Source organism: Oncorhynchus kisutch, linkage group LG6 (genome assembly GCF_002021735.2).
Source record: "Oncorhynchus kisutch isolate 150728-3 linkage group LG6, Okis_V2, whole genome shotgun sequence".
Classification (NCBI taxonomy): domain Eukaryota; kingdom Metazoa; phylum Chordata; class Actinopteri; order Salmoniformes; family Salmonidae; genus Oncorhynchus; species Oncorhynchus kisutch.
The window spans coordinates 4381681-4407536 of record NC_034179.2 but is presented as its reverse complement, the minus strand read 5'-3'; the positions used below and the strand labels follow the sequence as shown (position 1 = coordinate 4407536).

At 43.4% G+C, this 25856-nt stretch overlaps 2 protein-coding genes across 5 annotated transcripts in view; both read left to right on the top strand.

Annotated features, from left to right (window-relative positions):
- Window positions 1–439: 439 nt before the first annotated feature.
- Window positions 440–11473, top strand: LOC109880398 (UDP-glucuronosyltransferase 2A1). Its single transcript, XM_020472603.2, has 6 exons — window positions 440–1378; window positions 2072–2220; window positions 2440–2571; window positions 2939–3026; window positions 4983–5202; window positions 10430–11473. The coding sequence occupies exons 1-6, from the start codon at window positions 652–654 to the stop codon at window positions 10698–10700; spliced, it is 1587 nt and encodes a 528-aa protein (XP_020328192.1). The 5' UTR covers window positions 440–651; the 3' UTR covers window positions 10701–11473.
- A 6964-nt stretch (window positions 11474–18437) lies between these two features.
- The window catches only part of LOC109880393 (YTH domain-containing protein 1-like), a 29701-nt gene continuing 22282 nt past the window's right edge, over window positions 18438–25856 (top strand). For 2 of the 4 annotated variants that reach the window (XM_031826025.1, XM_031826024.1), the window contains exons 1-4: window positions 18442–18680; window positions 22783–22884; window positions 23208–23611; window positions 25066–25366. In XM_031826025.1, the coding sequence (XP_031681885.1) occupies window positions 18653–18680; window positions 22783–22884; window positions 23208–23611; window positions 25066–25366 (835 nt within the window). In that variant the 5' untranslated portion in view covers window positions 18442–18652. Of the gene's footprint in view, window positions 18681–22782; window positions 22885–23207; window positions 23612–25065; window positions 25367–25856 lie in introns of all 4 variants that reach the window. The other 2 variants (XM_031826026.1, XM_031826027.1) reach the window with 2 other exon arrangements.

Below are 25856 nucleotides of genomic sequence, written 5' to 3'. Positions count from 1 at the left end.
GAGGTCATAGACAGACAAGATCAACATCTTGATTATATGTTTAGCAGAGATCTTCTGCGTACAAAGTGACGCGGAAGGGCAACAAAAAAAACATCTAACGATGCTCTTAGCTGTTTTTACATGTGGTCTGAGGCAGTGGGTAAATAACTTTACTAACTATGTTTTTTGGGGGGGGATTTAATGATGTTTCTACGAAGGTTCTGATGATGAACTTTCAGCATTAAGATGCTTTTGAGGCCAAGATCTGAGTGGAACAGAAGTGGCTCTACCTTTTGTGGAAATACTGTGAAATTCAAGCTCTTCTCACAGTAGGGTTTGTTTTGTTCGCGTGTACTTTTACCTCATTGAAAAAGAGTTGGCTCAAGTTCAGGAGTTACACAACCGTTAATTAGCATAATACCCTCTGACCAATAGGCTTTGAAACTGCACTGAATACTCCCTACTTTACAGTGTTGTTGACGTATTACAGTCAAAAACCTGCTGTTTTTTTTTTTAAGGCTTTTTCGCTTATTCCTCTCTTGGTTGTATGTGCCTTGAACACATCAACCTCTGGTCTCTATCTACTTAGTCTGGGGAGACATCCTTCCAAACCTCATCTCGTTGACTCGGAAGTCTGGGTGTCAGAGGCTACTGTCTAGTCTACTCCCCAGGATGGTTTCTGTGAGGATGCTGTTGCTGCTGTCGGTGGCCCTCCTACTCTGCGGGTGTCTGGGCACGCAGGGTGGCAACGTGCTGGTCTTTCCCGGAGAGTACAGTCACTGGCTCAACATGCGAGTGATCCTGGAGGAGCTAGTGGAGAGGAACCATAGTGTTACCGTGCTGGTGTCAACCGCCTCGCCGTCCGTCGACTTCTCCAGGCCAGAGAAGTTCGGCTTCAAGGTTTACGATGTACCCCATGAAAAACAAGACTGGCAGGCTCTCAATGATGACTTCATAAAGTGGTGGATGAACGAGTCTCACAACACGTCCATGCTGCAGCTGGGACAGTGGATCAGAGACTTCATGCAGAAAATGAATGTTCTAACGGTCAACATGTGTAAGTCTATGTTCAATAACAAAGAGCTTCTGGAGTCACTGAAACAGTCCAAGTTTGACGCGCTCCTTTCTGATCCGATGTTCCCGTGCAGTGACTTAATCGCTGATGCTCTTGACTTGCCTCTGATTTTCTCCTTGAGGTTCTCATTTGGCATGGTGTTAGAGAGGCAATGTGCACAGATGCCAGCACCCTCCTCTTACGTTCCTTCCCCGGAATTGCCGTACACAGACAAAATGAGTTTCTTTGAGCGGGTCCACAATTTTGTTACGTATATTTTTTTTGATATCTTTATGAATGTACACTTACTAACGACCATGGACACTTTGTACAGTGAGATAAAGGGTAAGTTGATCAGAATTCTGTCTAAGTCCCAAATGGTACCCTATTCCCATATAGTGCACTACTTTAGACCAGACCGTGCACTATGTAGGGAATAGGGTGCACTATGTAGGGAATTGTGCACACTATGTAGGGAATAGGGTGCACTATGTAGGGAATAGGGTGCACTATGTAGGGAATAGGGTGCACTATGTAGGGAATAGGGTGCACTATGTAGGGAATAGGGTGCACTATGTAGGGAATAGGGTGCACTATGTAGGGAATAGGGTGCACTATGTAGGGAATAGGGTGCACTATGTAGGGAATAGGGTGCACTATGTAGGGAATAGGGTGCACTATGTAGGGAATAGGGTGCACTATGTAGGGAATTTTATTTATTTAATTATACCTACTTAATAATACTTATTTTCCACCATAATTTGCAAATAAATTCATTAAATATCCTACAATGTGATTTTCTGGATTTTTTTCTTCTCATTTTGTCTGTCATAGTTGAAGTGTACCTCTGATAAATTACAGGCCTCTCTCATCTTTTTAAGTGGGAGAACTTGCACAATTGGTGGCTGACTAAATACTTTTTTGCCCCACTGTATAGTCAATACTGTATATATAATGAATGTAGACTGTGTACATATACCCATCATTTACATCTCCTTGGTGAATGAAGGTTCTGATTCTATTCTCTACATGTATCAGGAAGTCCGACTAGTTTCTGTGAGATGATGGGGAAGGCTGACATCTGGTTGATACGAACATACTGGGACATTGAGTATCCTCGACCTTTCCTGCCAAACTTCAAATTTGTGGGAGGACTTCACTGCAAACCTGCAAAGCCACTTTCAGAGGTCAGGCTTTTGCTTTTAAACGCTATTTTGCTGATTGCCGATGTCCGAAACGGCACCCAAATTCTGTCTAGTACACTAAGGTACCATTACAGACATAGACCATCCGTCAATAAGATACTGTAACAGTCAGGCATGAAGGCTGATTATCATTGAATCCCAATAAAGTATCATATTTGGGACCATTGAGACACTGTGGACTGTGTCATTGTTGGTTATCAGGCCATGGAGGAGTTTGTGCAGAGTTCAGGAGATGATGGCATCGTAGTGTTTTCACTGGGCTCCATGGTCAAGAACCTGACTACAGAGAGAGGAAACACCGTAGCCACTGCATTGGGACAGATACCACAGAAGGTGAGTCTGGTTCTGTTTGTTTCAGGCTTCGTTCCAAAATGGCCCTATTTATGTACACTATGTCCTATTTAGAGCACTACTTAGGGCTCTGGTCAAAAGTAGTGCACTATATAGGGAATATCGAAATAGTAAGCCATTTGGGAATCTGCCTTTGTTGTTATAAGTTGCCCATTGAAACTAAGCAGGGAGAACATATGTCCCCTCAATCTGATCCATTTGTGGGATACAAATATACAAGATAACCTACTGTACAGAATTCATTCAGAGGTGTTGATGAATTTGGCCATCGGGGCCCCCTTCAGAAAACCATAGCTTCTGGTTATGAGTACCGTTTCATTGCAGATTCTTATTCCTGTTTTCTCGCTAGGTGCTGTGGAGATACAGTGGGGAGAAACCAGAGACCCTGGCTCCCAACACAAGACTTTATGAGTGGATTCCACAGAATGACTTACTAGGTAATATAATCCTTGGCCTGCGAGTTAGTGCTGATCTAGGATCAGGTTGAAGATAACAAAGGTTAATAAGACTACCATTCTAATAGCCCATAGCTATTTTCATACAACTGGGATGTGTTGTTGCCTCATTTAGATATCTTAAGACGAATGCACTAATTGTAAATCGCGTCTGGATTGGAGCATCTGCCTTAATGACTAAAATGTAAAAATGTATAACTGAGGAAAAATTCGAAACAACTGGACCAGAAATGATCTAACAGCACCACTGGTCCCGAGACTTGTCCTAACCTGGGTATCTTCAACCTAGGGATTGGTCCCGAGACTTGTCCTAACCTGGGTATCTTCAACCTAGGGATTGGTCCCGAGACTTGTCCTAACCTGGGTATCTTCAACCTAGGGATTGGTCCCGAGACTTGTCCTAACCTGGGTATCTTCAACCTAGGGATTGGTCCCGAGACTTGTCCTAACCTGGGTATCTTCAACCTAGGGATTGGTCCCGAGACTTGTCCTAACCTGTGTATCTTCAACCTAGGGATTGGTCACTAGACTTGTCCTAACCTGGGTATCTTCAACCTAGGGATTGGTCCCGAGACTTGTCCTAACCTGGGTATCTTCAACCTAGGGATTGGTCACTAGACTTGTCCTAACCTGGGTATCTTCAACCTAGGGATTGGTCCCGTGACTTGTCCTAACCTGGGTATCTTCAACCTAGGGATTGGTCACTAGACTTGTCCTAACCTGTGTATCTTCAACCTAGGGATTGGTCACTAGACTTGTCCTAACCTGGGTATCTTCAACCTAGGGATTGGTCACTAGACTTGTCCTAACCTGGGTATCTTCAACCTAGGGATTGGTCCCGTGACTTGTCCTAACCTGGGTATCTTCAACCTAGGGATTGGTCCCGAGACTTGTCCTAACCTGCGTATCTTCAACCTAGGGATTGGTCCCGAGACTTGTCCTAACCTGGGTATCTTCAACCTAGGGATTGGTCCCGAGACTTGTCCTAACCTGTGTATTTTCAACCTAGGGATTGGTCACTAGACTTGTCCTAACCTGTGTATCTTCAACCTAGGGATTGGTCCCGAGACTTGTCCTAACCTGTGTATCTTCAACCTAGGGATTGGTCACTAGACTTGTCCTAACCTGTGTATCTTCAACCTAGGGATTGGTCCCGAGACTTGTCCTAACCTGGGTATCTTCAACCTAGGGATTGGTCCCGAGACTTGTCCTAACCTGGATATCTTCAACCTAGGGATTGGTCACTAGACTTGTCCTAACCTGCGCATCTTCAACCTAGGGATTGGTCCCGAGACTTGTCCTAACCTGGGTATCTTCAACCTAGGGATCAGGTCCCCCCTGTCCATTCACTATAAACTAAAAGTCCAAACTGATTCTAGATCAGCACTCCTTCTCTGAAACGCTTTATGTACATGGGCCCTGTAGGTCCCACACAGTCTTTGACCCTACAACCCTGTTTTCTCTCTGTCTGTCACGTTCGTCGTAATAATGAGACCAAGGCCGAGACTTGTCCTAGCCTGGGTATCGTCAACCTAGGGATCAATGGGACCCTACAACCCTGTTCTCTCTCTGTCTGTCACGTTCGTCGTAATGATGAGACCAAGGCGCAGCGTGAATAGAGTTCCACATATTTTAATAAAGAGAAACTCACCAAAACAAAACAATGAAGAACAAACGAACCGTGAAGCTACTGGTGTGCACTCAGGCAACTCAATATAGACAAGATCCCACAAACAACAATGGGGAATGGCTACCTAAATATGATCCCGAATCAGAGACAACGATAAGCCTCTGATTGGGAACCATATCAGGCCACCATAGACATACAAACACCTAGATGACCCACACCTAGTCACACCCCGACCTAACCAACATAGAGAATAAACAGCTCTCTAAGGTCAGGGCGTGACATTGTCGTTGTGTTGTATATCCCAAAAGGGCATCCGAAGACCAAAGCATTCATCACTCACGGTGGAACCAACGGACTCTATGAAGCCATCTACCATGGAGTTCCTATGGTGGGTATCCCTCTGTTCGCTGACCAGTCAGTCAACGTCATGCACATGAAGAACAAAGGAGCGGCTGTCATCATGGACTTCAACAAGATGACATCCAAAGATCTGACGGAAGGACTCAACTCTGTGATCAATGATCCATCGTAAGTCCTTTTGCAGATGTTACCAAACGAAATAACAAAAAACTATTCGCTTACGAATGGTTTCCTCACTTGCTGATTGGCTTATTTCAAAGCCAACAACCTGTGTCAGTCAGTAAGGTATTTTTTGACATTACTGTATTAAAAAGTCCGGGAGGAAATGATCACGTTTTAGTTGTTCTGTAATGCCTCACTTCTCCTTAAATATAAAACAAAGCAACAGTGAACATGTCGTCCCCCAGGGATGATGCAGCCCCCACTTGGGACATTGCAGTTGATTTCTATTTGTATTTATTATGGATACCCTACTCTGCCTGAGGTCCAGCAAAACTAAGGAAGTTTATACCATTTTAAAAACATTAGAGTACATTCACAGATTTCACAACACACTGGGTGCCCTCAGGCCCCTACTCCACCACTACCACATTCTGTACCTACAATACAAATTCCATTTGTACGTGTGTGTTTAGTGCATATGTTATCGTGTGTGTGTGTGTGTGTGTGTGTGTGTGTGCATGTGTCTGTGTTGCTTCACAGTCCCCGCTGTTCCATGAGGTGTATTTTTATCACATTTTTAATATCATTTTACTGTTTGCATCAGTTACCTGATGTGGAATAGAGTTCCGTGTAGTCATGGCTCTATGTAGTACTGTGGAATAGAGTTCCATGTAGTCATGGCTCTATGTAGTACTGTGGAATAGAGTTCCGTGTAGTCATGGCTCTATGTAGCACTGTGGAATAGAGTTCCATGTAGTCATGGCTCTATGTAGAACTGTGGAATAGAGTTCCATGTAGTCATGGCTCTATGTAGAACTGTGGAATAGAGTTCCATGTAGTCATGGCTCTATGTAGTAATGTGGAATAGAGTTCCGTGTAGTCATGGCTCTATGTAGCACTGTGGAATAGAGTTCCATGTAGTCATGGCTCTATGTAGTAATGTGGAATAGAGTTCCGTGTAGTCACGACTCTATGTAGTACTGTGGAATAGAGTTCTGTGTAGTCATGGCTCTATGTAGCACTGTGGAATAGAGTTCCATGTAGTCATGGCTCTATGTAGTACTGTGGAATAGAGTTCCATGTAGTCATGGCTCTATGTAGTACTGTGGAATAGAGTTCCATGTAGTCATGGCTCTATGTAGTACTGTGGAATAGAGTTCCGTGTAGTCATGGCTCTATGTAGCACTGTGGAATAGAGTTCCATGTAGTCATGGCTCTATGTAGTAATGTGGAATAGAGTTCCGTGTAGTCATGGCTCTATGTAGCACTGTGGAATAGAGTTCCATGTAGTCATGGCTCTATGTAGTAATGTGGAATAGAGTTCCGTGTAGTCACGGCTCTATGTAGTACTGTGGAATAGAGTTCTGTGTAGTCATGGCTCTATGTAGCACTGTGGAATAGAGTTCCATGTAGTCATGGCTCTATGTAGTACTGTGGAATAGAGTTCCATGTAGTCATGGCTCTATGTAGTACTGTGGAATAGAGTTCCATGTAGTCATGGCTCTATGTAGTACTGTGGAATAGAGTTCTGTGTAGTCATGGCTCTATGTAGTACTGTGGAATAGAGTTCCATGTAGTCATGGCTCTATGTAGTACTGTGGAATAGAGTTCAATGTAGTCATGGCTCTATGTAGAACTGTGGAATAGAGTTCCATGTAGTCATGGCTCTATGTAGTACTGTGGAATAGAGTTCTGTGTAGTCATGGCTCTATGTAGTACTGTGGAATAGAGTTCCATGTAGTCATGGCTCTATGTAGTACTGTGGAATAGAGTTCCATGTAGTCATGGCTCTATGTAGAACTGTGGAATAGAGTTCCATGTAGTCATGGCTCTATGTAGTACTGTGGAATAGAGTTCTGTGTAGTCATGGCTCTATGTAGTACTGTGGAATAGAGTTCCATGTAGTCATGGCTCTATGTACTACTGTGGAATAGAGTTCCATGTAGTCATGGCTCTATGTAGTACTGTGGAATAGAGTTCCATGTAGTCATGGCTCTATGTAGTACTGTGTAATAGAGTTCCATGTAGTCATGGCTCTATGTAGTACTGTGGAATAGAGTTCTGTGTAGTCATGGCTCTATGTAGTACTGTGGAATAGAGTTCCATGTAGTCATGGCTCTATGTAGTACTGTGCAACTCCCATAGTCTGTTCTGGACTGTGAGACGTCTTGTTGATGTGGGTGCATGGGTGTCCGAGCTGTGTGCCAGTAGTTTAAACAGACAGCTTGATGCTTTCAACATGTCAATACCTCTCATAAATACAAGTAGTGATGAAGTCAATCTCTGCTCCACTTTGAGCCAGGAGAGATTGACATGCATATTATTAATGTTAGCTCTCTGTGTACATCCAAGGGCCAGCTGTGCTGTCCTGTTCTGAGACAATTGCAATTTTCCTAAGTCCTTTTTTGTGTTACCTGACCACACGACTGAACAGTAGTCCAGGTGCGACAAAACTAGGGCCTGTTGAAAATATGGCAAATACGAGTGGCAAAATATCGTCCGCTATTATCCTCAGTAAATTTCCATCCAAGTTGTCAGACCCCGGTGGCTTATCATTGTTGATAGACGACAATATATTTTTTTTACCTTTTCCACACTGACTTTACGGAATTCAAAAGAACAAATCTTGTCTTTTATAATTTGGTCAGATATGTCTTGGATGTGTTGTGTCATCATTTGCTGCTGGCATGTTATGTCTTAAGTTTTCTAATCTTGCCAATGAAAAAGTAGTTATCAATGTCATTGTGATGAATGAACCATCTGATTCAATGAATGATGCAGATGTCATTGAAGGTGCTCCAAAGCTTTTTTACTGTCATTCTTTATGTCATTTATCTTCGTTTCATAGTGTCGTTTCTTCTTCTTTTTACTCAGTTTAGTCACATGATTTCTCAATTGGCCAATCGGTTGTGCTGCCAGACTTATTTGCTATTCCTTTTGCCTCATCCCTCTCAACCATACCATTTTTCAATTCCTCATCAATCCACGGCGATGTAACAGTTTTTAAAAGTTATTTTCTTAATGGGTTCGTGCTTATTAGTAACTGGAATAACCAATTTCATAAATGTGTCAAGTGCAGCGTCTGGTTGCTCCTCATTACACACCACAGACCAGCAGCGTCTGGTTGCTCCTCATTACACACCACAGACCAGCAGCGTCTGGTTGCTCCTCATTACACACCACAGACCAACAGCGTCTGGTTGCTTCTCATTACACACCACAGACCAGCAGCGTCTGGTTGCTCCTCATTACACACCACAGACCAGCAGCGTCTGGTTGCTCCTCATTACACACCACAGACCAACAGCGTCTGGTTGCTTCTCATTACACACCACAGACCAGCAGCGTCTGGTTGCTCCTCATTACACACCACAGACCAGCAGCGTCTGGTTGCTCCTCATTACACACCACAGACCAGCAGCGTCTGGTTGCTCCTCATTACACACCACAGACCAACAGCGTCTGGTTGCTCCTCATTACACACCACAGACCAGCAGCGTCTGGTTGCTCCTCATTACACACCACAGACCAGCAGCGTCTGGTTGATCCTCATTACATACCACAGACCAGCAGCGTCTGGTTGCTCCTCATTACACACCACAGACCAACAGCGTCTGGTGACCTCTGATACACTATATTAGGCCCCATGACCTCTGATAGACTATATAATAGGCCCCATGACCTCTGATACACTATATTACGCCCCATGACCTCTGATACACTATATTAGGCCCCATGACCTCTGATACACTATATTAGGCCCCGTGACCTCTGATACACTATATAATAGGCCCCATGACCTCTGATACACTATATTATGCCCCATGACCTTTGATACACTATATTAGGCCCCATGACCTCTGATACACTATATTAGGCCCCATGACCTCTGATACACTATATTAGGCACTATGACCTCTGATACACTATATTAGGCCCCATGACCTCTGATACACTATATTAGGCCCCATGACCTCTGATACACTATGTTAGGCCCCATGGTAGGTTGACTGATAACCTGAACCAGGTTGCAGGCACTGGTTACAGTTTGAAGCTTTTTCTTGAGTGGGCAGCTTGATGAAAGACAGTCAATATTTAAATCACCCAGAAAGTATATCTCTGTTGATATCACATACATTATCAGGCATTTCACACGTTATCCAGATACTGACTGTTAGCACTTGGTGGTCTATAGCAGCTTCCCATCAGAATGGGCTTTAGGTGAAGCAGATGAACCTCTAGCCATATTACTTCAACAGTATTTAACATTATCCAGATACTGACTGTTAACACTTGGTGGTCTATAGCAGCTTCCCATCAGAATGGGCTTTAGGTGAGGCAGATGAACCTCTAGCCATATTACTTCACCAGTATTTAACATTATCCAGATACTGACTGTTAGCACTTGGTGCTCTATAGCAGCTTCCCATCAGAATGGGCTTTAGGTGAGGCAGATTAACCTGTAGCCATATTACTTCAGCAGTATTTAACATGAGATCCTCTCTAATCTTTACAGGAATGTGGTTCAGCATATAAACTGCTCCTCCACCTTTGGCATTTCTGTATTTTCTGTAGATGTTATAACCTTTTATTGCTACCACTTATATCATCAAGGGTATTATCTAAGTGAGTTTCAGAGATGTATCTGTTAATAGCAAATGATTGATTTCATGAACCTTGTTTCTTACGCTACATATGTTGACATGGGCTATTTTGAGCACTTTTCTTCTGGGATGCTTACTGTTTTCATTGCTTTACTGGGAAGCTTATCAGAAGTAGATATGCTCATGTTATTTATTTTAGTGCAGGGTGAGCTGCACACAGTGGACTTCCTCCTAGGGCACACCACCTCAGTGATAACAGTATAAATCTGGTTCATAGGCATATGATTACTGCATACAATAGCTGTAGGATCAGCAGAGATATTACTATAGCGCCCCCCTTAGGCCTATCAGGGTAATTTTGTAAATGCCGGATCTCTATGTCAAGACACATCATTCACCCAAATTTCTGTCTGATGTACGTACGTACGTACGAACAGACGGAGACAGATTCAAAGTCCACTCCCCGATTTCAACAATGATTACCGTAATGTATTGAGTGCTTTAGACACTAAACCTGATCCCAGATCAAGTTTAATATGACAATGAGTGACAAAGAGTTTGGTGTGATGGCATAAACAAACTGGATACTATAAGACGAAAATAACTACTATCCCTTTCTCTTTCACCAGGTACAAAGAAAACATGATGAGGCTTTCCAGTCTCCACCATGACCAGCCAATAAAGCCATTGGATACAGCAGTGTTCTGGGTTGAGTTTGTGATGCGCAACAAGGGTGCCAAGCACCTGAGGGTGGAGTCCCATAACCTGAGCTGGTACCAGTACCACTGTCTGGACGTGACCGCTGCCCTGCTCTCCGTAACGGCACTCTTCATTATAGTCTCAATTAAAACATGTACTTTCTGCTTCAGGAAAACTAAAGCAAGACCGAAGACAGAGTGACTACCCTGGTCTGGTAATAATGTCATGTACTGAAACAATCACAGTGAGACATTATCGTAGTGGGCGTTATCGTCATGGGCGATATTATCGGGGGGCATTATCGTCGTGATCGACATCATCGTAGTGTGCATTATCGTTGTGTGCGACATTGCCGTGGTGGCCATTATCGCCATGGGTGACATGATCGTATTGGGCATTATCGTCGTGGGTGACATTATCGTAGTGTGCATTATCGTCGTGGGCGACATTGTCGTAGTGTGCATTATCGTCGTGGGCGACATAATCATAGTGCGAAAGGGTCTTCATGAACTAGGGTACCCATGAGGATTTCCTACACTGGACAACATGTTAAAGCTGCTGATAAGTCATTTATAATAATCAGCCATTTTGTTTTCATGTCATTACATTAAGATATAAGGGGGGGGGGTTAACTATAGTCAATAAAATGTACTTGGTGATTTAACACCTATGTTTAACCCTTTATCATGGTTGGTGTCTTGATTGATTTGTCCAAAATCATGTGCCATAAAGCATTACCTTTCTGTCCTTGCCTTTATAGCAGTGTAAGTTGTCATTATAACATATACAAAGCATTACCTTTCTGTCCTTGCCTTTATAGCAGTGTAAGTTGTCATTATAACATATACAAAGCATTACCTTTCTGTCCTTGCCTTTATAGCAGTGTAAGTTGTCATTATAACATATACAAAGCATTACCTTTCTGTCCTTGCCTTTATAGCAGTGTAAGTTGTCATTATAACATATACAAAGCATTACCTTTCTGTCCTTATATTTATAGCAGTGTAAGTTGTCATTATAACATATACAAAGCATTAATCAGTTAAATTAGATATTGAACTTGGATCTAGTTGTCGTACAGTTTTTTTGTATAGAGATTTCAGAAATCCAGCGAAGCTACATAACATTTCGTGTCTCCTTATGTCATGGGGCGAAAACAGTTTTTATGGACGTGTCTCCTTATGTCATGGGGCGAAAACAGTTTTTATGGACGTGTCTCCTTATGTCATGGGGCGAAAACAGTTTTTTATGGACATGTCAGGATTCACCTGGCGGTCATGATTTGGGGCTGTACAAATATTTGATGTATTAGAATAATTGATTGTGCTTATGTTATATTAGTAGAGTCCTAGATATATATATATATATATATATTCATTATGTTATATTAGTAGAGTCCTAGATATATATATATATATATATTAATTATGTTATATTAGTAGTGTCCTAGATATATATATATATATATATATATTCATTATGTTATATTAGTAGTGTCCTAGATATATATATATATATATTCATTCTAGAGGTTTAGAATTGTTCCACTATTGTTTTCTCATTCACTCACTCAATGTGTGACTGAGACAGAACTCTGCAGGGGAGTGTGGGAGATAAGAGACTACTCAGACGTTCCACAATAAATCAACTTTGGGGAGGGGGACATTTATTGCCTAGCTTTTAGATAAACCCTGAAACTCCATGGATGCAGGGTTTTGGTCTCCGGAGTAAAAAGGTAATGGCGTAGCCAGTGACATCACTAAGGCGGGACTTCGGTTTAATAAAACAACTTGTGACCTTTAGTATGAGGCAGAACTTACTCAGAAACATGCGTGCTATGTTCCCGTTTGTCAACTTCTGTCTGCAATTCTATTAATAAAGGTTTTTGAATGATTTAATTAAAGACGTCATAATGCTAATTTCACCAATGAACCAATGATTGACAAGGACGTAAGGAACGAAACCCCAACAAACACACAAAGTATAAATTATATGTGGAATTGCAAAATCAAATGCTTCTGACCTAAAAAGTCACCTTACCTTCATACTTACAACCTAAATTGATAATGACATTAACTTGGTTCTTCAATAATTATGCACTTGTTGGATGTGCATTTGGTGTCCAGCTGATTAGTTACTCCGTGATATTTTCACACGACATCTGATCCAGGAAGGAATTTTCCGAATGACAGTCAAGTGATGAACGGCTGTTGTGATAGGTAGACAAAGAGCTGGGACAAAAAGGTGTGTCCAGAATGTGTTGGTGTCTCGTTCGTTACGCAAGTGAAGACAGTTGTGCCCGGACCCACGTTGGATCTAATATCCCTAGCGAATTTGATGTTCATCTTCTTTTGCAGTGGCGATTTTAGCATATAAATTTTGGTGGGGCAAACTCACCCGTTTTTAGACGCATGCCAGCAACGCCACTACAGAACACTAAACAATACATTAATTGCACTGTAACGGTGACAAACGGTGCCCACGAACTGTTAGGGACTACATAAAGCTGTCCCAACAGCGCAGTTTTCTTTTCAGCACCATGGAGTGAATCCTTACCACCGCTACACCTGGCTATCAGTGGACCCTCGTCTGGCAACGATACAATTCATTCAGCCTCCTTTACTGACTTTTTAAAACCATAGCTGATATGGCTGACTTGATTAAACAAATGTGGTTTCTACTGACTCCTTGTAGATTTGTACACAACTTGATACACAACTGTTCTGCCTTATTATTATTCAACCATGCTGGTCATTTATGAACATTTGAACATCTTGGCCATGTTCTGTTATAATCTCCACCCGGCACAGCCAGAAGAGGACTGGCCACCCCACATATGCTCTCTCTAATTCTCTCTTTATTTCTCTCTCTCGGAGGACCTGAGCCCTAGGACCATGCCCCAGGACTACCTGACATGATGACTCCTTGCTGTCCCCAGTCCACCTGGCCATGCTGCTGCTCCAGTTTCAACTGTTCTGCCTTATTATTATTCGACCATGCTGGTCATTTATGAACATTTGAACATCTTGGCCATGTTCTGTTATAATCTCCACCCGGCACAGCCAGAAGAGGACTGGCCACCCCACATAGCCTGGTTCCTCTCTAGGTTTCTTCCTAGGTTTGGGCCTTTCTAGGGAGTTTTTCCTAGCCACCGTGCTTCTACACCTGCATTGCTTGCTGTTCGGTGTTTTAGGCTGGGTTTCTGTACAGCACTTTGAGATATCAGCTGATGTACGAAGGGCTATACAAATACATTTGATTTGATTTGATTTGTGTAAACTCGATAAGAACAGCATTGTCCTTCAATAATAACGAACGCCGACATGAGTTTAGACTTTTGAACCATTCACAAACATTACTACATTCATGTTCAGTAAATTCATAATGTTTGTTCTTAGTAGAAGCAAGTTCAAGCAAACGAGCTGCGATGAGGATGGCCTTCATTCAGCACTTTCAAAATGAAAAGCGACAGAAATTCAGGTAGATGTTAGTTCAGATAAATTGAGCAAAATGTTGCCTTAACTTTACTCTTCTTTAAGTCACCACATACACAGAGAGAGAGAGAGAAAGAAGCGGCTAAGCCTATCATTTGAAGTATTTCATTAGGCCTTTGTGATCCAGATATTAAGGAAAATAAAATCACGATTTCTAGACAACATACCGAAGCACAGACAGTGCATTGAATAAAACAACCCTCGCAATATCAAATCAAATTTTATTTGTCACATGCACCGAATACAACATGTGTAGACCTTACAGTGAAATGCTTACTCACAAGCCCTAGAATCACATCTATTACTGAACTTTTTGTTGAAAACAAATATTTGAATGGGAAAAGACTGTCTCTGGCAAACATGGTTACAGACCCTATCTCCTTCTCGTGAAGAAAAGCATGAGCTAATTTTTGCAGCAGCATAAAATACATTTTGGGACTCACGATTGTTGTACTGTGCTCAATTGAACAGAAAGGTTGCGTGGCAGTCCTTTTTGTTGGCAAATTTTGTCATCAAATGTGCTTTCAAGACCACTGGGAACTCAGAAAAAAAACAAGGTTGAATCGTGACATCAATGATCATCACGTCGGAGCTCTAGAAAGAGCCACGAATTCACAGCTTGGAATTCCAAATTGGATGACCGCTCAAAATGTATTTTCCCAGTCGGAGCTCGTTTTTTTTTTACCGAGTTCCCAGTTGTCTTGAACGCGGCAGAAGTCATGCTGGATTGACAGCATGGTCAATGTATTCAACCTTTTCTGGCCTATGGTGTTGCTAGTGAATGTTTATCCGTTTTAAGCTTGGAAAAGAGACCATTTAAGACAGATGTTTTAAAGCCTTAAATCCAGATTTGGACCACAAACCCTCTCCACCGTATAGCAGGCAGAGGAAGCAAAATAGTGATTGCTTTGAAACGCTTGCAGTTAGCCATGGATTCGTTCCAAACCACTCATTGTACAATTTGCGATTTCCAACTTGTCCAATGTTTATGTCCAATGTCCGATGAGAACCGATACCTTGTATCTATAATTTATCTTCATAGGATTGAAAAGGATTTGCCAGCTGAAGCTAGCTGAAGGGCCTTAGAGGGACGCCCTAGAGGGACGCCCTTAGAGGGCGTCGCAACGGAAGAAGTCTGTTGTAGCCTCCTCGTGCGTAGCCTTCTCGTGCGGTTCCGTCGGCAGACCAGCCGTGATGGATTAGTAGGGTTCCGTGTAGTAAAGGTGCCCAGTCCAATTGGCAAAATAGGTATAGTGGCCCAAGAAATTGGCCGATGGACCTATTCAGCTAACAGTCTGATATGCTCTAGACCGCTAGCGGGCCACGGATAGCAGGCTAGCAGATGGGCATTCAGGGGACGTCGCGACGGAGGGGCCTGTTGGAAAAAGAACCCTCGGGCAGATTACGTCGGTAGTCCAGTCGTGATGGATTAGCAGGGCTCCGTGTAGTAAAAGGGGTCCAGGCCAATTGGCAAAATAGGTATTGAAGCCCAAGGAGTGGCTGATGGACCTCTTCAGCTAGCCGGGAGATGGGCCTAGCATGGGCTAGCTCCAGGCTAATTGGTGTTTGCTTCAGGACAGAGACCTTAGCCAGGAGTAGCCAGTCGGATAGCAGCTAGCTGCGATGATCCAGGTGAAGAGGTTCAGACCTTGCGGGAGGAATCTGGGGATATGGAGAGCAAATAAGTCCGGTATGTTCTGGTTTGAATGGCGTTATGCAAACTGGCAAGAGATTCTCTGAGCTAGAGGTTAGCTGATGACCGCTAGCAGTGGTTAGCTGACTACTAGCTAGTAGCTAGTTAGCTGGCTAGCTTCTGTTGGGGGATTCCGTAAAGAAAAATACTTTAGAAAATAGCAGATCCACACCACATTGGGTGAGGCGGATTACAGGAGAGTATATTGAAGTTGAGGTTTAAATATTTAAAAGATATTGGAAGATAAAATATATAAAAATATATATACACGGACACAACGAGGACAAAAAGACGTCTGACTGCTACGCCACATTGACTCAGTACTGGTACACCATGTGTTTATAGTCATGTCATTACCTGGTACCCCTGCACATAGACTCAGTACTGGTGCACCATGTGTTTATAGTCATGTCATTACCTGGTACCCCTGCACATAGACTCAGTACTGGTGCACCATGTGTTTATAGTCATGTCATTACCTGGTACCCCTGCACATAGACTCAGTACTGGTACACCATGTGTTTATAGTCATGTCATTACCTGGTACCCCTGCACATAGACTCAGTACTGGTGCACCATGTGTTTATAGTCATGTCATTACCTGGTACCCCTGCACATAGACTCAGTACTGGTGCACCATGTGTTTATAGTCATGTCATTACCTGGTACCCCTGCACATAGACTCAGTACTGGTGCACCATGTGTTTATAGTCATGTCATTACCTGGTACCCCTGCACATAGGCTCAGTACTGGTGCACCATGTGTTTATAGTCATGTCATTACCTGGTACCCCTGCACATAGACTCAGTACTGGTGCACCATGTGTTTATAGTCATGTCATTACCTGGTACCCCTGCACATAGACTCAGTACTGGTGCACCATGTGTTTATAGTCATGTCATTACCTGGTACCCCTGCACATAGACTCAGTACTGGTGCACCATGTGTTTATAGTCATGTCATTACCTGGTACCCCTGCACATAGACTCAGTACTGGTGCACCATGTGTTTATAGTCATGTCATTACCTGGTACCCCTGCACATAGACTCAGTACTGGTGCACCATGTGTTTATAGTCATGTCATTACCTGGTACCCCTGCACATAGACTCAGTACTGGTGCACCATGTGTTTATAGTCATGTCATTACCTGGTACCCCTGCACATAGACTCAGTACTGGTGCACCATGTGTTTATAGTCATGTCATTACCTGGTACCCCTGCACATAGACTCAGTACTGGTGCACCATGTGTTTATAGTCATGTCATTACCTGGTACCCCTGCACATAGACTCAGTACTGGTGCACCATGTGTTTATAGTCATGTCATTACCTGGTACCCCTGCACATAGACTCAGTACTGGTGCACCATGTGTTTATAGTCATGTCATTACCTGGTACCCCTGCACATAGACTCAGTACTGGTGCACCATGTGTTTATAGTCATGTCATTACCTGGTACCCCTGCACATAGACTCAGTACTGGTGCACCATGTGTTTATAGTCATGTCATTACCTGGTACCCCTGCACATAGACTCAGTACTGGTGCACCATGTGTTTATAGTCATGTCATTACCTGGTACCCCTGCACATAGACTCAGTACTGGTACGCCGTGTGTTTATTGTTATTGTTACTTAGTGTATTTATTCCTCTTGTTATTATTTTTCTATTTTCTCTCTGCATTGTTGGGAAGGGCCTGTAAGTAAGTATGTCACTGTTAGTTTACACCTGTTAATGAAGCACCTGTTAATGAAGCACCTGTTAATGAAGCATTTGACAAATACAATTTGATTTGTGTTGAATGCTGTAGCGGTGCGTGAGTAAAATCAGTGGGGAAGCCAAGTATATTGTATTATTGACTGTATGTTTGTTTACTCCATGTGTAACTCTGTTGTTGTTGTTTGTGTCCACTGCTTTGCGTTATCTTGGCCAGGTCGCAGTTGTAAATGAGAACTTGTTCTCAACTAGCCTACCTGGTTAAATAAAGGTGAAATCATTTATTTATTTTTAAGTCAGGGGGGAAAAGCCATATTACAACCGATGTGTTGTGATAATTGCGTTGTTTGTTCTATAACCTGTTAGTTCATATGCCTTGCCACCGTGATATAAAGGCCTGAAGGCTGAGACAATAAGAAGACACAGTGGTAGAATTGATTCAAACACACCTTTGTTTCATTACAAAACCAGAGAACAACATCTGTCTGATGAAGTCCACAAAGCAAATATTGCATGTAACAAACAGCTACATGACCTGCTGCAGGGGTCAAGAAAGTGAATGTTTCTGACATTTTTCAGACTTCAAAACAACTTGATTTAGAACCACGGAGAATTTTACCGCAAGTCGCCCAAAACGTTTCCTCCACTCGGGCACCATTTCAACTGTAATGAATACTCAGGGAGAGAAAGGTGTAGACTCACGCGCAGAGCGCGGCAGGTGTTTATTTCACCTTCACAGGGTGCGTGCAAGTTGAAAAAAGGTCGCAGTTGCAAATGAGAACTTGTTCCCAACTAGCCTACCTGGTTAAATAAAGGTGGAATAAATTCGTGCAGGAAATCTACAGGGAGTTTTGAGAGAAGGGGTTCCACCTTTCTAGTCCAACGGCCTGGTGTAGTATCATCTAGAGGGCCAAAGTAGTGGGATGGGTGTAGGGTTAGATCGTGGTGCAATTTAAATGCCTCCTTCTTTTTGTTAGAAATGTGCAATCTGCACTCCGACCTGCGAAAGGCAGCAATACGCAACACGGGGTCTAGTCAGCCGGAAATGAACACGAAGATAAAGGAGGGATCCGCCATTTCAGTAGCTACGATGAGACCCACTTCTAGTAAACATTGAAGGGGAGGGGGGGCATCATTTTAACACATTTTTTTGCTAAATAAGTATTTAGTTAGCTATCGGGTCACCCGTGAGCGAAGGTAAAAACGAGTCCTCTAAAGGTTAGCGGAAAGCAGGGAAAGGGGCGGAAGATGGCGGTCGACAAACGAGATGAGAAAGGTACGTAACGTTAATCGCAGTAGTTTATGATTTTCTATGGGCTTATTTTTTTGGACCTACACTTGTCCCCTAGCCTTCCCGACTCTAGGATGACTCCCATTGTTAGGGCGGAGACATGAGCATCATTATATACATCTCTCTGGCTGTGTTTCTAACCATCCTTTGTGCCAGGTGTGATATCCCTCCTAAATAGCTCGGGATAATCTTCCTATAAACTCAGTAAGGCCAGCAGGCTAGTCTTTAAAACAAAACATATGTGTAACTGTTATAGAAGTTTTATTGTCCATTTTTGTTTGGTATTTAAACGCCACTTTAAACGCGTACATGATACTGCAACAACATTTCCCCATGGGGACAATGAAGTCAGTAATTAATGAAGTTTTGTCAACGACGCGAGTTTCTCCCAACTGGTTAACGTTACCACGTTTCGATAGCTAGTTAACGAGTTATAATACTCATTTGGTTACTAGATACTAGTTTTACTGTTATAGCTAATTAGCAAAGAAAACAGCACCACAGTTTCTAAAAACCAGATGTGCGAGACCACCGGGAACGCTGGCCAAGCAGACCAGGGCAAACAATGTGCAATTCTGGGCCCCTCCGACTGTCTCATTTGTTCCTTCATTAACACCCTCCTCGACTGTCCCATTGGTTCCTTCATTAACACCCCCCTCGACTGTCCCATTGGTTCCTTCATTAACACCCCCCTCGACTGTCCCATTGGTTCCTTCATTAACACCCCCCTCGACTGTCCCATTGGTTCCTTCATTAACACCCCCCTCGACTGTCCCATTGGTTCCTTCATTAACACCCTCCTCGTCTGTCCCATTGGTTCGAATGCGAAAATGTATGCACTCACTACTGTAAGTTGCTCTTGTTGCTCATCCCCATACTGTTTTTATTTATTTACTTTTCTGCTCTTCTGCACACCAATATCTCTACCTGTACATGACCATCTGATCATTCATCACTCCAGCGTTAATCTGCAAAATTGTAATTATTTGCCTACCTCCTCATGCCTTTTGCACACATTGTATATAGACTCCCCCTTTTTTTCTACTGTGTTATTGACTTGTTAATTGTTTACCCCATGTGTAACTCTGCGTTGTCTGTTCACACTGCTATGCTTTATCTTGGCCAGGTCGCAGTTGCAAATGAGAACTTGTTCTCAACTAACCTACCTGGTTAAATAAAGGTGTTCTCAACTAGCCTACCTGGTTAAATAAAGGTGTTCTCAACTAGCCTCCCTGGTTAAATAAAGGTGAAATAAAAATAAAATAAAAATGAGAGCGTTCGCTAAATTACTAAAATGTGTGAACTTCCTCCCCTCAAGCACCCCATTGGTTCCTGCATGAACACCCCCCCCCCCCCCCCCCATCACCCCTGTCAACAGAACTATGGGAAAACGTTGCCTGACGGGCGGGGGCGAAGGACACTGTCTGCCGGTCACCCCCGCCTCCCACTAGCACAACACTGTGTGTTAGTTGCTAGTTAAGGACACGTTAGCTAGCATGCTTGTTAGCTAACAGTGTCGACACAGATTTGGTCTTGCCTGCTCTGTGTACCGGACTAGCTGGCTAAGCTAGCACACAGTGTCCTAAGCTCCCACCTGCCCTTGCTGTCATTAACATAACTGCGGGAAAGCAGTACCAGACAGGTGGGGACGAAGGACACTGTCTACCGGTGCACAGCCAGCTAGCTACTGTTGTCGCCCCCGCTCCTACTGTTGCCCACATGCAGGAACGCCCTAGAAATGCAGGCCGCAATTTCACCCTTCTAGACCAGGTCGGGGTTTAAGGTTTAGAAATCACAGCATGGGGCTGCATTTATTGTAGCTGGAGGTTTTAACAAAGCAAATTTGAGGAAAACGTTACCAATTGGCCCAGGGTCGTCCGGGTTTGGCCGGTGTAGGCCTTCATTGTAAATAAGAACAACTTCTTAACTGACACGTCTAGTTAAATAAAGGTTAAATTTTAAATGGAAAAATTAATACAAATAATTTGATACCATGGATAGATGGCAGCATTCGCGCTGACCTGAAAGCGTAAACCACTGCATTTAACCATGGCAAGGTGACTGGGAATATGATCGAATACACAGGAAATAACTAACATTTTTGTAAGGCAATCAAACAGCCAAAATGTCAGTACAAAGACAGTGGAGTCGCAATTCAACGGCAGGTAGCCTAGTGGTTCGATCGTTGGACTAGTAACCAAAAGGTTGCAAGGTCGAATCCCCGAGCCGACAAGGTACAAATCTGTCGTTCTACCCCTGAACAAGGCAGTTAACCCGCTGTTTTGTGAACGTGACCCTTAGCTAAAGTTTAAAAAGCTAAAGTGTTTTTTTATAAAGAGTGCAGGGGCTATTTGAGTTAATGTGCATAGAGAAGACATTGAAAACAACATCAATGAACTGTCTGGGTTAGTTATTAGTGATGCACCAATATCACAGTTTTGGCCGATACCGATATCCAATATTTTCCTTGCCAAAAAAACCACAATACCGATATTAAACATTTTAGCAGCCTTTTAAACGTTCTAGGACAGTTAAATAGTTAACACACACACATGGACGCAGCGGTCTAAGGCACTGCATCTCAGTTCAAGAGGCGTCACTACAGCCCCTGGTTCGAATCCAGGGTGTATTACATCTGGTCGGGATTGGGAGTCCCATAGGGCAGCGCACAATTTGCCCAGCGTCATCCGGGCCATCGTTGTAAATAAGAATTTGTTCTTTAACTGACTTGCCTAGTTTATAAGACAGTTCTTATTTGATTAATGGTGGTCGGACCCATCTGTGAAGCTAGCCACAAAAAGGATTACCCACAAGTGGACTTTGCAGTTAGCCTTCAAAATAAAAGTATGGCATAATTCTACTATTTATTATTTTGCATCACTGTCAATGACATTCTTTTATTTTGAAGGCAAACCGCAAATTCCACTTGTGTCTAATTCTTATTGTGGCTAGCTTATTGTGTCGAGCCTCACTAGCCAGATGAAGCTAGCTGGCTGCTTATAACGTTAACTTTGGGCAACAGGGTTAAGTAGCTGGCTAGCTATTTATTTTCATGAACTGAAGTTCAATTTCAATAGTCAAACAACAAGTGGCAACCTAGCTAAATCTTACAAGGATTCCTAAATCATTACTAAGAATAATGAAAAGGACTGCAGGCTGGTTGTATTGGTGCTAGCTAGGTACCAAGCTAAAGCTAGTTCCCCCATAAAGACATTGTGGGCGAGGTTAGGAATGCTGTGTTTGCACGTGTAGCGCTACATTTTACGTGGCGTCATTACGTCATGTACCTTCGTTATATAGGTCTGCACGTCAGCTTTGGCATCGGTTTTGTACATCGGGCATTAAACTAGACATCGGTGATGTTGGTATTTTTAGCTAATATCGGCCGATACGATATGTTCACCGATATATCGTGCATCCCAATTTGGTTATATATATTTTTGGTTTTTACCCTCTGGCCATAGCTAGCTATTCAGTTATTAGTTAGCTAGCTATTAGCTACAGAGATGGTTAACAGAACCAATCGCGTCTTATTAGCTAGCTAAAGTTAGCTAAATGAGATCAAGCAGAACTGTGCAACTCGATTGTGCACCCCCTAGCTCTAGCTGAGACCAGAGGCTTGGATGACTTGTCTCCTGTGGCGCTATCTAGTTTGATGATGATAATAATAATATCTAAAAACCATTGATTAGCCCTGTACGCAGGCAAGAAGGCCAGTCCAAACATCAGCTCACTAGGCCATAGGTGCTTAACTCTGTTGTGCACACACTAATACTACTAATTATAAACCACTAATGCTACGTCTCAAATAGCATCCTGTTCCCGTAATCTGGGCTGCCCAATCCAGGTCCTCCTGTTTTTTTCCTTTCTTTCTACTAGTAGTTAATTGCACTCACCTGGTGCCCCAGGTCTGAATTAGTCCCTGGTTTTACAAAGCGAGGATGAAAACCAGAAGTGTTTCGGCCCTACAGGACCTGGAATGGGCAGCCCTGCTCTACATAGGGCACTAGTTCTGACCAGAGCTCTATGGGCCTTGATCAAATGTAGTAGAGTTTCTATTAAAGTGTGGTTGAATCTGTCGTCCCAGACGGAGAGCTCAACGCGCTGGATGACATCCTCACCGAGGCCCCTGACCAGGATGACGAGCTCTATAACCCTGAGAGTGAACAGCACGTCAACCAGAAAAAAGGTACCTTTTTTTTTTTTACCACACAGTTCTGAGAATTGGCATATTTAAAAGCCTATATTGGTTAGCCTGTTTGTGCCGTCAATGCTAAATCCACTCATAGTAATCATTCTGGTTTGTAATGGCGCTGGCAAGAGCACAAACTGATGGTTGAATAAGGGTGCACGCGTAAAATAAAAATTAAACCCTGATGCTTCTTACTACTTTTAGCTATTACTGAATTCAGTATCGAATCAATCCCAAATAGACCCAAGAGAACTAAACAGACCAGGTTAGATATGGACCTTTTTAATATTTGAAGATGAATGACTTTTCCCGCCCTCCAGGGTCTAAGAGGAAGAACAACCGAGGGGATAACCACGTGCTGAAGCGTCTGCGACCCACGGCTCACACCACCGCCAGACAGGCTACTAAGAGATCAGCCCCTTCGGCTGGGGCCAGCGGGGAAAAGCCAGTCAACTCCAGGAGGGGACGGCACCCCTCCGAGTACAATACTGATAGTTACTATGAGGACAGGAAGACCCATCCTATAAGAGATGGTGGGGCGCAGAGAGGGGAGCCTCCCAAAGCAGCCCACCCTGACAAGCCCCTTGGCCGCAGGAAGACCCATCCTATGAGAGATGGTGGGGCGCAGAGAGGGGAGCCTCTCAAAGCAGCCCACCCTGACAAGCCCCTGGGCCGCAGGAGAGAGACAGACAGACACAGGATCATGCCTGAGCTCACCACTGAGGTAGGAGCTGCTTTACCAAGGATTATGGGGGGGGGAATTACTTTAGCATAGCTGCAGAGCTGTTCAATTCTGGTCCTGGTGGGCATGAAAAGTTTCCACCTGGTAGATATTCACCTACTGTCCACAAGTGAAAACCTTCCAGGGTAGCCATTGAACAGCACATAGTATTTAACTTAATCCAAGCCACACATTGTTTCTGTCCCAAAATCAAGTAGTAAATGGCTTCATTTCCATCCGGTGACCACAGCTATTTGGCCGGGAGCCACAAGTATATGAGCTTACAATGAAAAAGCAAGATGCTCGGGGACGATGGCCTTCTAGGCAGAGTTGCAAAGAAAGAGCCATATTTCAGACTGGCCAATAAAAATAAAATATTAAGATGGGCAAAAGAACACAGACACCGGACAGAGGAACTCTGACTAGAAGTCCAGCATCCCGGAGTCGCCTCTTCACTGTTGACGTTGAGACTGGTGTTTTGTGGGTACTATTTAATGAAGCTGCCAGTTGAGGACTTGTGAGACGTATGTTTCTCAAACTAGACACACTAATGTACTTGTTATTTCGCTAGCTTTAAATTCCGTAATTTTACTCCATCTTGCATTAGTGAACTCTCACTCCACACCTATAAGTGTGGAGCTCAACGCTACACCTTGAGCCATTTTGATTGGCCAACATAACCAACAGGCTACACACGTGTAGGCCACCAGTCAGCCACCAGTCAGCCACCAGTCAGCTACCAGTTGTTGTTTTTATGGGCTGCTCATCATAAAAACAAAAGGCTAAATTGAAAAGTTTGTTTTTATTAAATTAATCATTTGAAATGTTATGTCCTTGTATGTAACATTGTCACATATTTTAGGCCTATAGGAAAGTTGGACGCTACCGGCATCTTCTCACATTTCAAAGTGTTTTAGTCTGTAATTAACATTGTTTTGCGAACAGTAATTTAACAGATTCAACATTTCTACATGCCGTGTTGCGTTATTCAAATGTGGTAACTTTATAACATGAGTGGCGCTAACATGATACAGTCCAGACTCCCAGTGGTTCCTCGGGACAGACTCCCGGTGGTTCCTCGGGACAGACTCCCGGTGGTTCCTCGGGACAGGCTCCCGGTGGTTCCTCGGGACAGGCTCCCGGTGGTTCCTCGGGACAGGCTCCCAGTGGTTCCTCGGGACAGGCTAGAGTCAGAATGAGAGAGTCGTCGACGTGAGACACATTTTGACATAAGTACAAAAAGTTGAGTACCGAACCGTTTTTAATGTTCTGGTATCGAGAAGAAAGAAAAGCTTTGGTATACCATGCAACACTAGTCCATCTGTTCTGTAGAGACTGAGGGTTAGGTTACTGATGTCCTTCCTCTGTAGAGACTGAGGGTTAGGTTACTGATGTCCCTCTGTGTTCTGTAGAGACTGACGGTTAGGTTACTGATGTCCATCTGTTCTGTTGTCTAGAAGCCGAGCCCTCCCAGCGAGGAGGGCAGGGTCAGCCCCTCTAAGGAAGCAGCAGAAGAAGAGGGGGCATCAGACCAGGAGACAGGCAGCACGGCCGAGTCCTCCGAGGGACACCGATCCAACATGGAGGGAGAGGAAGATGAAGAGGAGGAAGAGTATGAGGTGCAGGAAGTGGATCAGAGAGCCAAGCGTGCTCCAAATGATTACAACATTCGCAGTGAAGTCAGCGACTCCCAGTCTGAGTCTGAGTCCTTCTCTGAGGGGGAGTCTGTTCTCTCCGGCTCTGCCTCTGAGGCTTCAGGTAAAAAACACCTGCTCAACATTCACGTGGGCTATGTCCCAATTTATCTGTTACCAAGTGTGCACTTGTTCACTTCCCTTCATGGATTAAGAAGGAAATGACTGAAATAAGAAAATGGTGGGAACTCCCCTCTAGTCTATTTGCTTACACCAATTCAATGGTTGATACATTTGTGGGAAGTAGTGAACAAGTGTACAATTCAGGAAGAAGAGATTATTGGGACACTCTCTTAGGCTTTATGAAAATATGAAATTGTGAATTTACACTTTTGATGTAAAAATGACCCAAACCAAACCAGAACTACCCAAAAAATATTTAGTATGGTGAACCTGTTAACGGAAAAGCCCCGGTCAGCCGTTCGATGTGAGTTGTCAACTCCGGTAACCTACACCGCTCTGCCTGTTAAAAAAAACTCTTACATTTCCAGCAAATTACACGGGTTGTCCCTCAATGAATAAAGCCTATCATTTCCCATGCAGATGTAGCCTAC